Source organism: Etheostoma cragini, chromosome 24 (genome assembly GCF_013103735.1).
Source record: "Etheostoma cragini isolate CJK2018 chromosome 24, CSU_Ecrag_1.0, whole genome shotgun sequence".
NCBI lineage: Eukaryota > Metazoa > Chordata > Actinopteri > Perciformes > Percidae > Etheostoma > Etheostoma cragini.
Genome location: NC_048430.1, coordinates 3157465 through 3172732, shown reverse-complemented (window position 1 = coordinate 3172732; position 15268 = coordinate 3157465). Strand labels below are relative to the sequence as shown.

Sequence of the window (15268 nt, the reverse complement as noted above, 5' to 3'; positions counted from 1 at the left end):
CACACACACACACACCTGAACCGCCTTCAGTGAATTCATGACATGCATAGATGGTGGCCTGCTTGTTTCTAAAGTGTGTGTGAGGGTTGCTAAGTGTCCAGACAGTCTTTTAGGGCCACAGATCCCAGTGAAAGGGCAAAGTAGATTGGTTTTCGGGGTCAGTGAAGACGCCAAATCAGAGGATTGAAGAGTCCCTCAGTCTGAAAGAGATGGCAGGAGAGAAAGAGGAGTTAGTAGTGAAAATATCTTATCATATCCACACTCTTTGGCTATGTTCTCTAATAATTAAATACTATTTTAATAGAATGAACATTTGTAGCCATTTGCAAGCATATTTTACTCAAATTTGTGACATTTGAAATACAAATGTGGTGCATTACCATTAGCTGAGTGGGAGTGAATAAAACATCTATGGACCAGCTAAAGCCAACAGTTATGAAATATATGGAGACTTGAAGCTGCACTGTGAAGTCTTTTTGTAAACAATCAAAAGCTATAAATTACATTTGGTGCTTTTCACCTGAACTCATTGTGTTAATGTTTGAGGTCAATTGAATAATTTGCATAACCAAATGCATTTCCTTCCTGATAAAACATTGCAAAAGCAATTTTAAAAAACATAAAAATAAATCTTGCAGTGTTTACATTCAAGTTTACGATACACACATAAGCAGAAATGCAAGTCCCAAAAAATACACGAGAGACATATACAGACAAAATGTCAAAGTCAAAATAAGTAAGTTAACCCAAAATTGTAGTCAGATTATTTTCCCAGAAACATCACCAGTGCCAACAATGCAGTCTTATACTGTACAGTGTGAACTCATTCAGACTCAGATTAGGCTGTGTTCTGTGCCACAATAACAAGGTGCCACTGGGAAAAGCAGCTTGAATAACAAGAACAGTGAGTGCTGCACACACAAGTTAAATAGAAGGGATTTGGGATGTGTTAATGTGATTGTTTTATGTGCATTATTTGTGTTGAATCACGGTATGTACGCATTATGCAATTAGGTTCATTTCCGCCATCGATGTATATGGCTCAATCTACTCTACCTCAAACTAACCCTATCATGTGGTGTTAGGTGGTGTGTGTCATTTCTTAACACACCAGCTGTTTTGCCCAGGAAGCGCTTAAAGGACAGCGGGGGGAAGCTGTAAGTGGGAGGCTGGTCGGCAATGGTCGTTATTACATAATCTGGGCTTTATATAGATGGGGGTGGGGGTCTCCTCTTGCACTGCCGTGTTGCTATGGACACACGCTGTGCAGAGGAGAACCAGCTAGCAGCAGTGGCAGCAAGCCATAGAGTAGCTGATGCATCTCTGATATGACACACAGAGAGAAAAACTGAAGTTGCATTTAAATTGCATTGGTAATTATGGATTATGGATTGTGTGGCCACTGGTAACAGCTTGTGTGTGGAGGAGGGGTCGCGGCATTGCAAGCTGAAAGAAGGAAGGATTTACTTAAGGCAGAGTGGTGGTCAAGGGGAGGGAGGGAGGGACACTGGGAAAACTGGAACTTCCAGGAAGAGATGGAGTCCAGCTGTGAAAGAAGGGCTGCACAACTAAATGTGTGTATGGGAACAGGGAGTGTGGACGAAGGAGGTAAGCCCTAGAGACACAAGGGCACTGGCTTTCAGGAGAACAATATTCTCGCTGCAACCGTGTGTCATGAAACCACACAAAGATTACATGGTTGTCTTTGGGCTGGGAAACCTCTCTCAGTGTAAGGCTGATGAAACCCTTAAATAAGCTGTTGGATAACCTCAAAAATGCACAGCCGTCGGGCTGAAAGAAAGGCTGTTCTTAGCTCTTGAAAAGTTGCCATTTTTGGAGCTTTCATCCAGTCCACATGTAAGGAAACAGTCTTGAAAAAGTCTTAATTCTATTTTTATACGATAAAATAAAGAAGGTAAACAAAGAATGATGGAGGTTAGTTGAGGACACGGTGTATGTTAAGTCACAAAATCCTAAAATAAGTCCCTTTAAAAAAAAAAAAAATTACTATTTAAACATAAAAAGTTCACGTATAAACACTGAGTAGATATTGGCTGATGTGAACCCAGATTTTTAGCCAACATATTTCTATTTATTTAAGCTTTATTTGGGCTTTATTACGATGAACGGAAATGTGGACAGGTTCAAGCAAACATATGCCCACACCTTGCATTACGTATTAGCCAGCCGCTGTCCGTGGAGTAGCTGCAGGCTCTCACTGATCTACCCTAGGCCATCTAATCTCGCCTGCAGAGGCTGTAATCTCATCTGGAGCCATGGCTGGATAAATGTGGGGAACGCTGGCCACGCAGTTATCTAGCAGCTAGCGCTTCTGTCTGGAACATCCCGGCCTACTTTAGCGCCCCTCCTCCCTGTGCTACGACACACACACACATACAGACACACACAGACAGACAGACACAGACACACACACACACACACACACACAGAGCCTGGAAACTCTGACACAAGAGCCTGCGGTGTTACATGTACATGTTTGTTCTCTGTGTATCAAGTAACATGGCATTTCTAAATTTCCTACCTTGGTTATTTGCATTGCACTGCTTGTAACGTTTGCCACATCTCAGCTTCAATACAGGCCTGATGCAGATGTAGATAAACTATTAAACAGCTTGTGTGTATGTATGTATGTATGTGTGTGTGTGTGTGTTTGATCCTGTGTCCAGGGATGCAGGAACAATTGATTGAACAATCAGGCAGATGGATAAAATCAGGTGCCACCTTAAAGAATAATGCCAGAACAAAAGATGACATTTCGAAATCAAATAGAGCCACATGGGCACCACAAAGTAATGATGTTTGACAGAATTCCAGCACTGCATTGGTAACAATGCCGACCTTATGCAAATGTATAAATCTAAGTGTGTATGTATGTATGTGTGTGTGTGTGTGTGTGTGTGTGTGTGTGTGTGTGTGTGTGTGTCTGTGTGTGTGTGTGTGTGAGCGAGAGCAGCAGAGAGCCAAGGAAAAAAAACTGATTTGGTCTATAAAATGTCAGAAAATACAAAAAAATGTAGCCCAAGTTTTTAGGTTATCAACATTACCTTGTAATGACAACCGCTTCTAACAAGCATGCTCATAGTGAGTTAGGATGCATGGCTGTGCAGCTAGACCCCTTTCGCTCGCTGCACCCTCGGACATCGCAAAGCACACACACATCAAAGGAAATGTAATTAACATGGATATACATGCTCTGGGTGCATTTTGATCTACCCACCACCACATCATCCCTGCGATGACATCACTTGCAATACTACCGGCTCAATGAGGTTGGGAGAAAGCGGGATCTCAGTAGATGGACACGAATGCTTCTAATCTGGCCGATGAATTACACACACACACACACACACACACACACACACAATGCTGATGGTCATGCTCTCTGCAGCCTGTGGGTGCGGCAGATGGTGGGCTGTTATTACCGGAGAGAGAATGAGTAGGTAGGGGTGTGTGTGTTCCCTTCAACCACACACACACACACTCACACACTCACACACTCACACACTCACACACTCACACACTCACACACACACACACACACACACACACACACACACACACACACACACACACACACACACACACACACACTCACTCACTCACTCACTCACTCACTCACTCACTCACTGCTTCTCTATTCTTCTACCTACTATAATGCCTGATGACTATTATGAATAGTAATAGTAAAGGCAATCAAATCAATACTGTTAGATACTCCTAACTGTAGTGAGAATCATCTCATTATGCAAATCAAGCTTCTTGAATCCTCCCAGGTGGGAGCAGGACTGTTAGATAAAAAGGTATTAGTCAGACAGGGAGGTGGAAACAGACGGCTGACTTGGCTAATCCGGGTCTGGTACAGAACATCCGCCTGGCTGAGCTGTGGCTAGCCAGGGCTGCGAGAAGGGATGGAAGGGCAGAGGTAAACACCACTTCTGTGTCACATGGGCCGCAGACAAAACAAGAGGTAAACAAACCTGTCTGTTATGCCAGGCATTAACACACCTAAGCTAACTCTAGGTGGAGCACCGGAAGAACGTATCCAACTGTCAAAAGCTTAGGACTCCAGGGTTTTGATGACTCCAAACAGTGCAGTCACTTTTCTCACCAAGGGGGCTGTTACATGTGGCTGGGGGGCTGAATTCTAAACGCCTGTTGGGACTTCTTCTTCCTGACAAACATCTTCATCCAGAGCGGTGGCATTCCTCCGATAGTTGTCATTCCAGCCTTAGTATATTTGACTATGAGGGTTAACATATTAGTGGAGGTGTTTGCCTGGAATGAAAACCTGCACACATTTGGGTCAGAATGGCACACGGTCCAGGTGGCCCGATGGGATTTTCTGATAAACACCAAATACCCCAGTGGTGCACTTTGACCTCCTTCACCCCACTCACAGTAGTGGGACTAAGTGCTCAGCAAACAAGCCATTGGGTCTGCCATCCTCCGCTCCCAAAATGCACCTTGGTTGAAGGGGGCCTCACCAATGAGTTTATTTATTGCTTTAAAAAACCCTCCCCCCATCCTATTTCTACTGAGCATACAAGGCTGTGCTCCATCCCCCCATATCTGCTTGTCTTACTTCTGCTAAGTGAACAGCCTAATGAGGCAGAAGGGCAGTGGAGTGCACGTGCCATCCTGCCCCATTATGCACGCATTCATTCGCTCTCCCACAAACAGCCAGGCACTGGAAAACAAAACAGGCCAGTCTCTCTCTGCACATCTCCACCAAGTGTATGTGGATGCAGGCTACGCCACTGGAAAACAAGATCCTTGGGAGAAGGAAAAAAACCACCCCTGGCTGCTCTGCATGTGTACGTGCTACAGTCCACATGTATGTGCTTGACTCTTTTCCCTCCCTCTCTCTACTTACTGATATTCAAGCTGTCTTAGCACCATAAATATATTTTTACTACATCAAAACAAGAGTAGAAAACATGTGCCAAAGGACACAGCTTCGACAAAAACAATCATGCGAGCACATGTTTTGAGTCATTTTGCTGTAAATTAAATGAAATTTAGGATGCAGCAGACTATAATTAAGTCAGTTTACTGCTCCTTTAACTGGAAAGCAGCCATTTTACTTGTGTCATGTACAGTACATGGCACTGTCAAGGTTGTCACACAGTTGTACGTAGAATGCATATTTGAAGGTAGATGATTTTACATACGGCGTGGGCTGCTATGGTTTGCACATCCCTCTTTATTTACCAGAACATCACTGACTAATAAACTTGTATAGATTTTTTTCTGTGTTGTGTTCAAAGTGAAACAAAGTACTACTTCTCTCTTACACAAGAGCCACGTGGTGAAATAAAAGCCAGCTTCTGTTCAAATAGCCAGGTGCAGGGACAAAAACAGGCCCCTCTCACAGCAACTTTTCAAACCCGGTCAGCCAGGAATGTGGACCGTGACATCCAGTTACCTCATGGATACATAGCAACTTGCCTACTTTGTTGTTTTCCCTTGCTGCCTACAAGGACACAAACACGTATGCACTTGTGCTGGGCCTCACATGTCAACGTTAGCCCCCAGCCCCAAACCTTCTACGTGCTCGCAAACACATGTGAGCTCACTGTGTCCAGTAAATGGTGTGGGGACAGGGGGGGAAAACTCGGCTTTAATGTCAACATTCTGCTGTTCCTCTTTGTTTACAGCGTCTCCTATCCCGTGCCGCAGCTTTATTTGGTTTGGTTCATTGAGATGTTCTGGGACACTATATTGATTATGGCATGGTGGGAATAAGAGGTCTATAGAGGTCACATTGATGTGCAACACATCCTAAAGCCTATCCAACGGAAAAACAAGAGCCGGAAATGCCCAGAGCTAAGTGTCACATTAGGAGGCATGAACAATACTTGAATCAAAATGAATCCGTGGTCTCACGGTTTTTTATTTGCACAAACAACTTTCATTCATAATATAATAATAAGCATTGGTGGAATCCTTATCTACTTGTGTATTTTTAGTATGTGCAGCATCCTGCTCTATCATGCTGGTGCTTGTTTACTTCAGTGCTCTCAGCCTGGTCAGGTTTTATAGCAGCCTTGTGCTGCGTTCACATGTTGTGGGGAAGATTGAGAATACCTATTATAAAATGAGTCAAAAAAGTAAAGGTGTGACTGATGGAAACTGTTTAATTGCAAAAAGTTGTCACAAAAAGCTACTCATATTACAGGATATGAAAGTACTGTGAAGTAGGAGGAGCACCTACATAGTACTTCATTTGAATCTGGAGGAAATACTAGTATGCCTTCATCCTTGAACCCAGGAAAGCTTCACAAAGATTATTAAGCCCATTACCTACTGGCAACTATCGTGGAGGATGCGCACAGTGCAGTAATACCTAGAAGACACGCACCTTCCGCCATCCTCGCAATAACAATGGTGTGGTGTATGTAGCAAAGACCATGAGGCAGGTAAAACAACACATTAGCAAACATAGGAGCAGAAACGCCCGGGATTACCCAGTCGTGGTACACTTCACTGACTAAAAGCACAACATTTCATTGTTGCGCATTTGTGGCATTGAACAAGTCAGTCTACCAAAAATGACTTGCTATATAAAAGACGCAAGGCCTATTGGATATTTATTTTGCAGACATCATCGCCAAAAGGTCTTAATGATGAATTTAATCTCAATATCATGTTATGTTAATTTGAAAAATTTTCCTTATTTGTTTATTATCATGAAGTCTTTGTTGTACAGGTACATATGGACAGCTACAATGTAATTTAACCAGGGTAACTTTTGTATGGACAGTGTCTTCTCTGATTAAGTGTAGGACAATATTGGGCTAATTGATTATGAGCCTCTAAAATAACTGGTCTGATAACCCATTGTTTTTTTAAATGTACTGAGTGGCATTTTTTTCCCCTGCCCTTTCCTGTTCACAGTTCGTGATGAGAGTGCCACTTTGTGAATGAATGACGTCATTCAAGTGTAGGACCTGATTGGTCCTGATCAGTCAACCAAACTATTTAAGGTGAATGTAAGAATTTACCTGATGAAGGTCCAAGACTAAAAAATGATTGCTTGTGTAATGGTCAGTGTGAGGAACTCTTTCTAAGCTCCCTTTAAACAATAAAACCTGCAGGACAGAAAGTTTAGATAAATTATTACTTCTATATATAACTGTGACAGCAACCTCGCTCACCTTTGGCAGTGGTTGCAGCCTCCTTGAATCCCAAACAGACATATGGTGAGCTGTGTAATCCATTGATACCCCCTTTGCAGCTGCTGGTGGATTTGAAGCCAGCCAGGTCCTCGCATTTCTTCACGTCCCTGCTGCCCAGCAGATTCAAGGCAATGTAGTTCAGCCCGTTTGGATAAACGGAGGAGCTCTGCCTGTTCACAGGGCTGCCGTACTCCTCGTCGGAGCCCTCGCTGCTCCGGGACGAGATGTTCTCCACCGAGCTGTGTCTCTTCACCATGTCACCGCGGGCAAAGGAAGGGAAGACCGGTGTCACAGTTGCAGTAGAAGAGAAGGTCTCGGAGCTGTGGCGCCGACGTCCCTGCGGATTGGCCCGGATCACCTTTGCGGAGCAATTGGGGTCCACTGCGGAGGAAGAGGTGGCCCCGAGCAGGAAGACCCCCATGCCTTCTGGGACTCCCTGGACCTCCAGAGAGAGCCTCCTCTCCAGGATGCTCTGGCCGCTGGAGAACAAAGTTTAATATAAGACACGTTAAGTCTCAAAATAACTTTTTTTTTAATACATGTAAAAGAAAACAGACCATAACCTACAAACCAAATACAATCAAATAGCTAAAATATTCAGGATATTCACATAATGTCGGGTCACAGGGGCTTTTGCATAATTCAAATCCCATCCATATCTTTTTCTTTTTACCCCCATCTCCCTTTGATCACTATACCTTCATTAAAAAAGGAAATCAACCATGGATATTGTTGTATGTTTTTTTCCACATTTTTAGTTTTGCTAATGTTAACATTTATTCACGGAGTAAAAATGTTTTCATTCAGAGTAATTAACGTGCCTGTTTCAACACACAGTACAATGTGTTAGTAATATAATAATTACTGAATCAAAAGATTCAAAATCCTTTATTAAGCCCACAATGGGAAAATTTACAGGGTCCCAGAAGCAAGGGATAAGAGTAAAATGTCACTATTTTACTAATGACAACACACTTAAAATGGCTCCCTCCCAACAGATCCACATACCTTGTAGTGTTTTGAGGAACAAGCTGTGGAGGCGAGCTGGTCATGCCAAATGTCATCTCAGTGTAGTCGTTTTTCACCTCATCGCCCCGAGACCCTTTCTCGCTATCCAGATGGTACACTCCATTTTCGACTAAGCACAAGGATAACTCTGGGAGTGTGTCCAAGGGCTCAGCGGGAGTGTCAGCCTCTTTGGGTGAGTGGGAGCCCAGCTCCAGGTTCGTGTAGTCTGTCAGCGAGGACCTCCCCGGGCCCCCACCCCTGGAGCCCAGTGAAGACTGACTCTCTGTGGATACAATGGAGGGTGGGGAAAACCTGGCGCAGCTGAAGTCAATTTTAATGTATTCCCCAGGGCTCCGGGGTTCTCCGGGCAGGGGGTGTTCGTTCATGCTGGGCAGGGTCCTCAGGGTGTCCAGGGCTAGCCTGTTAGGCCTACCAAGTCTTCCTCTGTATGGCAGGCTCTCTGCCCGCCCGTGTCTGACTGGGGAGGGTACAGAAGGGCTCAGTGGGGAAGTCTGAGCTGCACTGGGCTGCATCACTGAATAATAGTCTGACTCCCCTGCCCTCTGCCTCAAACTCTGTGGGCTCATCAGCACATACTGGCTGTTTTCCTCATTCTTGGAGGGCTGAGGTTTAGCAGGGAGCGTGAGAGAGCCAGCCTGGTAAGCTGACCTCACTGATGCAGGTTCACCAGCCAACAGGCCCAGGTAGTACTCAGGGGAAGTCTGGAGTGGAGGTGGGTTTCCAGGTGACATGTTCATGTATTCACCATTCCTGTCTGGGCTCTCCATTGAGGATTTGGAGCTACACCACATTCTCATGTAGCCGTTGTCCTCCAGAGAGCTGCTGCAGGGGGAGTTGGTCTTGTAGCCGCCGTTGGCAGGCGCTTGAGGGTGCACCCTAGGGTTCACAATTTGCTTTGGTGCTGAGACACACATGGGGCTCATGGGCATGTAGTTGTCTACCTTGCCAGACTGGGCTGCTACACCTGGCGTCATTGGCATGTAGCCATCATCAGCAAGGTTACTACTGGAGCTCCTGGATGATCCGATTTCAATGTCTCCATAATCCTCAGGGTAACACACTTTGGGAGAGGCAGAGTGAGAGTTCTGTCCGTAGGCCATCCTCATGAGTGTGTAGTCATCCAGGGAGGCCGAGGACAGCGGGGTCACCACCTTCTGTTGACGTGGTGTAGTGAGGGAGTGTGTCCGCTTCCTGTAAGCCTTGTCATATGCCAGAGCATCACCGCCAGCCCCAGAGCCACTTGCATTCCCCCCCTCCATTGACATGTAGCCACAAGAGTCACTGATGTCACGGGATGGAGGCGTGCTGGACAGAGAGTCAGGGGTGTCACTGCGTGTCAAGGGGAGGAATCTAAGTTCCCCTGGGCTGGAGCTGTAATCGTCGCACAACATGAAGCCTGTGTCGCTGAGGGAGCCAGAGATGGAGGCGCTGCAGCTAAAAGGACGCCTAGCTTTGTCAGGAGTGGGGATACTAGCCCCAATTCTGGGAGACATATTGATGGGGCTGGAGGTGCCTGATGGGGAGTTGGGCACCGGCATGGACCGGCTATGATGCAGGTTGGAGGAGGACTCTAGCATCCTGCAGGTGCGCCCACTGCTGAGCGTATGACACCTGATGAGGTGATTCCCAGAATTTGGACTGGTGGGACTCCCGTTCACAGATATGGACATGGACACAGGCCGGATCACGCTTCCGTCCCCCTCGCTGGCCGTTCTTACCCGACAGGATGTGAACTTTCTCCCTGGGGACGTGGCTGCCATGCTATCTGTTCTGGATCTCCTCACCAGGCCCGTCTGACTGGGGGGGAGGTTGTTGAGGTTGCGTCGTGTGGGCACAGAGATGGGGTTAGTGCTGGCAGACTGGCTTTTGCTCCGTGGCCTGAACTCAGACAGCTCCTTCATGGCCTTCATGGCCTCAAGAATGGTCTCATGGATGTTCTGCGCCACCACAGAGTCCTCCGCCTGCATCCAGAACTCCCCAGGCCCAGTGACCGCTGAGCGACCCACCTCTATGAAGAAGAAGCTGTCTGAGTGGCCACATCTCCTGATGTTCATGAGCTGTAAACTGACAGCAGCTGTTTCGGAGTTCAGTTTGACAAAGCTGATGGTCCGACTGGACAAACACAGCCTGTACACTCCAGTGAGGTTCTTGATCTGACCCAAGCCTTTGGATTTCAAGTTGACCTGCCATATCTCTTTGTAGGCAGCTGTTGCAGGAGTCATGAGTCCGTAGCTGGCTTCCTCAAAGCCCACTAAAGAGGATGTGGAAGCGGGGCTGTCGTACATTTTCCCCTCGGCTATTAGATCTGTCAACACCATGTACCAGCTCTCCTGCTCCTGCTCGCTGTCTGCAGCCACGGCGAAGTACTCGTCCTTGGTGTAGAGGGCGATGAGGTGCTTGTGTTTGGCGTCGGCCCGTTTGTTTACGCACAGACATGAGTCCAAAGTTATGACCCGTTTCGCGGCGGACTTGTTTCTCCATTTCTTCTCGCTTTCATAATACTCCAGCCGGGCAGGGCAGCGATCGGTCGGCTCCCGGAGCACAAAAAAGCGCCTGTGTCCGTGTTTCTGCTTCCTCAGGTATCCGTACTTCTTCACCCCGTTCGTCCCATTAGATAACAGGTGTCCACCCGTCGCCGGAGGACTTGCCATTTCTCACTACTTCTGAGTTATAGATAAGCAAACTCCTTTTCCTCTTCTTTTTCAACTCGCGCCTAAATAACTTTGAGGATATCCGTTTTTTTCTCTCTTTTTTCTCAGACACCGATAGCTGTGTCCGGTGTCCGCCACTGCAGAAGCAACTGTGCAGTTGGACCAGACCGAGGTACTGATCTGATCCTGGAGAAAAACAACATGTGACGCTGCTGCTCTAAAAACAGAATAAAACACAGAGTCATAGGGGGGCGGGGCGTCCTGCAGGGGCCGTGCCTGTCCATCACCCGGCTCTGGCGCTGCCTATTGGTTGATGGAGTATTTCAAGCCAGGCTAACCCCGCCCCTGCTTTTCCAAGCTATCGCCTGCAGAAACAGAAATGATCCGAATCCCTTTGAACAACACCAATACTTCCTGTATGCTGTAAAATGAAAGCGTATGCAAAGGTCTCAATTTGTGTGATTTGCATACGATTTGGCTTTATTACGATAACACTCGTTTAATATATGTTTTGCTGCAGCAGAGTGATATCTGCATTAACATATTATTATTTTTATTATGTGATTTCCAGGCTAATTTGGATTCATGAGGATTTGAAATGTACAACATAATGCTGGATTGTAACCATTCATTTATCAGGCAATAACAGTGTAAACAACCCTGACGTCCCACTTGTTATATAAGAAGTGTTGTGGGCTATATTTAAACCTGTGGGTATTCCTCTCCAACTGGAACCTCTGATTCCTATTTGGGCACCTCACCATTTATTCTCCCATGTAACACTCCAGCAGTGTCTACATTTGGTAATAATTAGGCTCATTATGTGTTGAAAGTGTAGCTTTTGCTGTGTAAAAAAACGCTAAAGGGAGGGAAACTTGTTTTTTTCCCTCTCTCTTTAATTTGATATAATTTCATGCTTATGCTGCACTTTGCTACATATTTACCAAATGCTCTTGTTGAATGACAAACAGCCATCTCACAGAGAAGGAATGACTAAAGGCACATAGATCAGTGGCTTCAGTGTAATGACAAACTGCAGAAACGCTGCCATCATCTGGCTGCTCATGCTCACACTGCGTCTCTGCTCACAACTCTTTCCACACATGCTTTCAACAAAACTAAAACATTTTTCCTCAGTGCAGATCACAAGTAGAGACAAGGTGGTGAATACGAGGCGCTTGGGGGAGACTGCATTCTTGTGAAGGGCCTGTCAGATCACAGGAGGAAGCTTGCAGACATCTGTTCATAAGATCATCTCGGTAATTATGTTACTAATTCTCCCTGTGATCTTCATGGTCACCAGTCAGTCTTGGATTACCTTTTATGATCTCCCAACAAGCAGATTGAGGTGTCATTGTGAGTTAGATTCTATGGATGGGAGGATAACTTGCCTTCTTAATGAGCATATGCAATGACACCTAAAACAAACACTAGAGATTAAGGATAATCCCTGCCTTCTTTAATCACTATTGTTCTCATTATTGTTATTGTTGTTGCCGGTGGTGTGTGTGTGTGTGTGTGTGTGTGTGTGTGTGTGTGTGATCCTGATCAAATTTGGCTGTTGCCTATTTTTTTGTTTTTGAAGGGTTAAGCTGGGTCGTAGCATGTGTTTTCAGCATTAGCCGTCACCTATAATCTGAGATATCAGCAAAAACATAAACACCTTCATCAGGATTTAGTAACACATAGCAGAGACAAACAGCCTGGGCAAAAACAAAGCAGCAAAGAGATTATTGTTGACACTTAACTGGCAAAGACGTGCAATAATTTGGCATCAACACTGAGGGAATATTGCTGTTTGCTGACTGTTGTTGTTTTGCGACTCTATGTTTTGCAGGCGGTTCATGGGATGTGGTGGACAGCTACGTTCCCACAGGGTTTACTTGGGGTTTTCTGTCCCTCTGCAAGCCTAAATCCGATGATCTTTCTATTGTGCTCATGTACAGGTGTGCCACAACCTGCTCAAAAACCGTGTGGCATTTATTATGATTCTGTTGTTTTATTTGCTTTACTTGCCTATTGCCATTTTTTTTTTTTTAATTAATATGAACACAAGTCACTAAGTTTTACTCCATGTAAAAAAAGATGCCTGTTCCTTTTACCTCTAAAGAAAAACCTGCGCAAATTAAAAGTTCTTCTCTACAACTCTATTATTACCATTAATAATAATAATAACACAATTGATAGTACTATAATTGGCAGTGGGAGTAATAGTATGATAAGGAAAAGCATTACAAGTAATGACTATTAGTAGTATATGTAGTGGTAATAATGGGGGTAAAATTAGTAGCACTAGTTGTAGCTAGAGTACGAGTAGCTGCCATAGCACTAGGAATACAAAGTTCAGTATTTGGCAGCTGAGTGAATTGTAGCTTGTGTTGTAATGAAAGAGGATGAGCAGTGAGACAGTCAAAGTGAAACTAAACTTGATGAGATGAGGACTAGTACAAAGCTTGTCACATAAATGTATTTGGCTCTGTAATTGTTTATGTTCTAATGAATTGATAGAACCAAAAAAACTGGTCTTGGTTCTTCGCTAACATTATAGCTTTGATTGCCAAGTGGATTTTGCATTGTATGATAAAAATACTTTCTACATAGCAAAGAAGAAAACGATTGGGAAAAACCCTATGAAGTGTTTGGGAAAAACACTATGAAAGCACAGGAAATTATTGGTTCACAATGTCATCCAATTTGAATGCTAATGATGAAAAAAAAAGGTATACAAAGATCAGATTGCCACTGAGATCCAGGCTTGTGCTACTTGTAGCCAGATCCTCACACAACAAAGCTGCTTTTCACTGCGTGTTGGTGTAAACACATACAGATCAGGGTCATGCAAGAAGGGTCAGCCCAGGACCAAAGGTTTTCCAAAGACATTGCTTGGTCGGGAGCACAGAAGGCCTTTTCAAACATCACAGCTTCCACACATGCAGCTTTAACTTTTACCTTACTTAAAACACGTCTGATTATGACCCTAAGCCTTGTGGTTTTAAGCCAGATATTAACGAAAGGTCTAAAAAATACCTGCATGAATGCACATTCAAAAACACACAGACTTAATGCAAGGGCCACATGTCCAAATACAAATTTGGGCTGCATCTTTAATGGATTATGTAGGCCTACAAAAAACTATTACAATTAGCATAAGAGCTGAGGTATTTGTTTTTAAATTGTAAATTAATCTGTTGATATTTTCTTTTCAAAAAATGTCTGCGAAAAAAGAAAAATGCCAAGTTCCCAGGGACGCATGTGACCTAAAGTTTTTTATTTTAATCTTTTTAAACACATAAGATGCTGAATACATTCTATAAACTTAGAAAACTCAAATGTTTGGACCTATTAAAGCTACACTATCTTTAACCCATAAAAAGGCTCTGTAGGCTATTTATTTTCAGCAATTCATTGCATAAACCAGTACTATAAAGTATGTTTGCCATTTAAGAGGATACTTTTTTTAGACAACGCAACACTGACATCAAGAGGGAAAGGACAAAAGCTGCAAGCTCCAAAGTCAAAATGATAACATCCTTATCAGTCTGATTTTTTTGACTTATTTCAGAATGAAGACTTAGTAAGTCAGTACCTCTAGTAAGTCAAAATTATGACATTTTGAGTCAACATTTTAATTATGTAATGTTATTTTTAACAAACAACACTATAGCACAATCAAATACAAACTTCAGTAAATTACAGCATCTTTTCCCCTCATTACATTTCAACAAGCATTGGCAAAATTATTTTATTTTTATTTTATTTTATTTATTATTAAAAGGGACAACACATATTAATGAACATTTTCACAAATGTAAATATGCCAGATTGTAGCCTTAGGCTAATTTCCATCTGCAGACCCCCAGCCTTATTCAGGGCTTTTATATCTTCATGTGGGCTAATTTAAGTGGAGACATGCAGTACATGTTTACCTTGTACTGCATATCAGAGACTCAGACAAAGGAGCTACAGTCAAATAATAGTACCTTAAAGCATGGTTTGGATTTTTTATATTTGAATTTATGAATATTCAATTTGAAAATTACTTTTTTATAAAGATTTTTTATGAGTACGCACCATAAACTATATATAATTAATATTTCTTTAACAGTCTATGATATTAACATTCTATGGTACGCCCATGGATTGGATGATCCGTCACTTCCGCTTTCCCTTGTTTATGTCAAAGTAAAAATCGTGCTAAACAATACGTGCCTTTATTTACGTGTAAATCACTAATAATATTAGTATAGGCGTAAAAATGATAAGATAGATTGCCTATATCACCATTTGTAACGCTTAACGTGCCCTCCGACTTGCACATGTGTTGTTAAACACACCCGCTACATTTTATGCTTTAACTTCCGATCTGCAGCTAGCCAAGGACACCGCTCA

The 15268-nt window shown here is 43.7% G+C and overlaps 1 protein-coding gene across 2 annotated transcripts; it reads right to left on the bottom strand.

The window, feature by feature from the left end:
* Positions 1–24: 24 nt before the first annotated feature.
* Positions 25–11096, bottom strand: LOC117939246 (insulin receptor substrate 2-like). 2 transcript variants are annotated; one of them, XM_034864417.1, is made up of 3 exons: positions 8208–11096; positions 7179–7675; positions 25–200 (listed from the first exon to the last, which is right to left on the bottom strand). In XM_034864417.1, exons 1-3 carry the CDS (start codon positions 10877–10879, stop codon positions 196–198), a joined length of 3174 nt encoding a protein of 1057 aa, XP_034720308.1. In that variant the 5' UTR covers positions 10880–11096; the 3' UTR covers positions 25–195. The 2 variants fall into 2 exon arrangements, with proteins under 2 accessions (XP_034720308.1, XP_034720306.1); XM_034864415.1 differs by having other exon boundaries at positions 7179–7678; positions 8208–11095.
* Positions 11097–15268: the final 4172 nt, after the last annotated feature.

Coding starts and splice junctions, on each gene's coding strand:
- LOC117939246 (XM_034864415.1), bottom strand. CDS start 10,879: ATGGCAAGTCCTCCGGCGACGGGTGGACACCTGTTATCTAATGGGACG. Junction 7,679..8,207: donor GTTCCTCAAAACACTACAAG/GTATGTGGATCT, acceptor TTTGTTCTCCAG/CGGCCAGAGCATCCTGGAGA.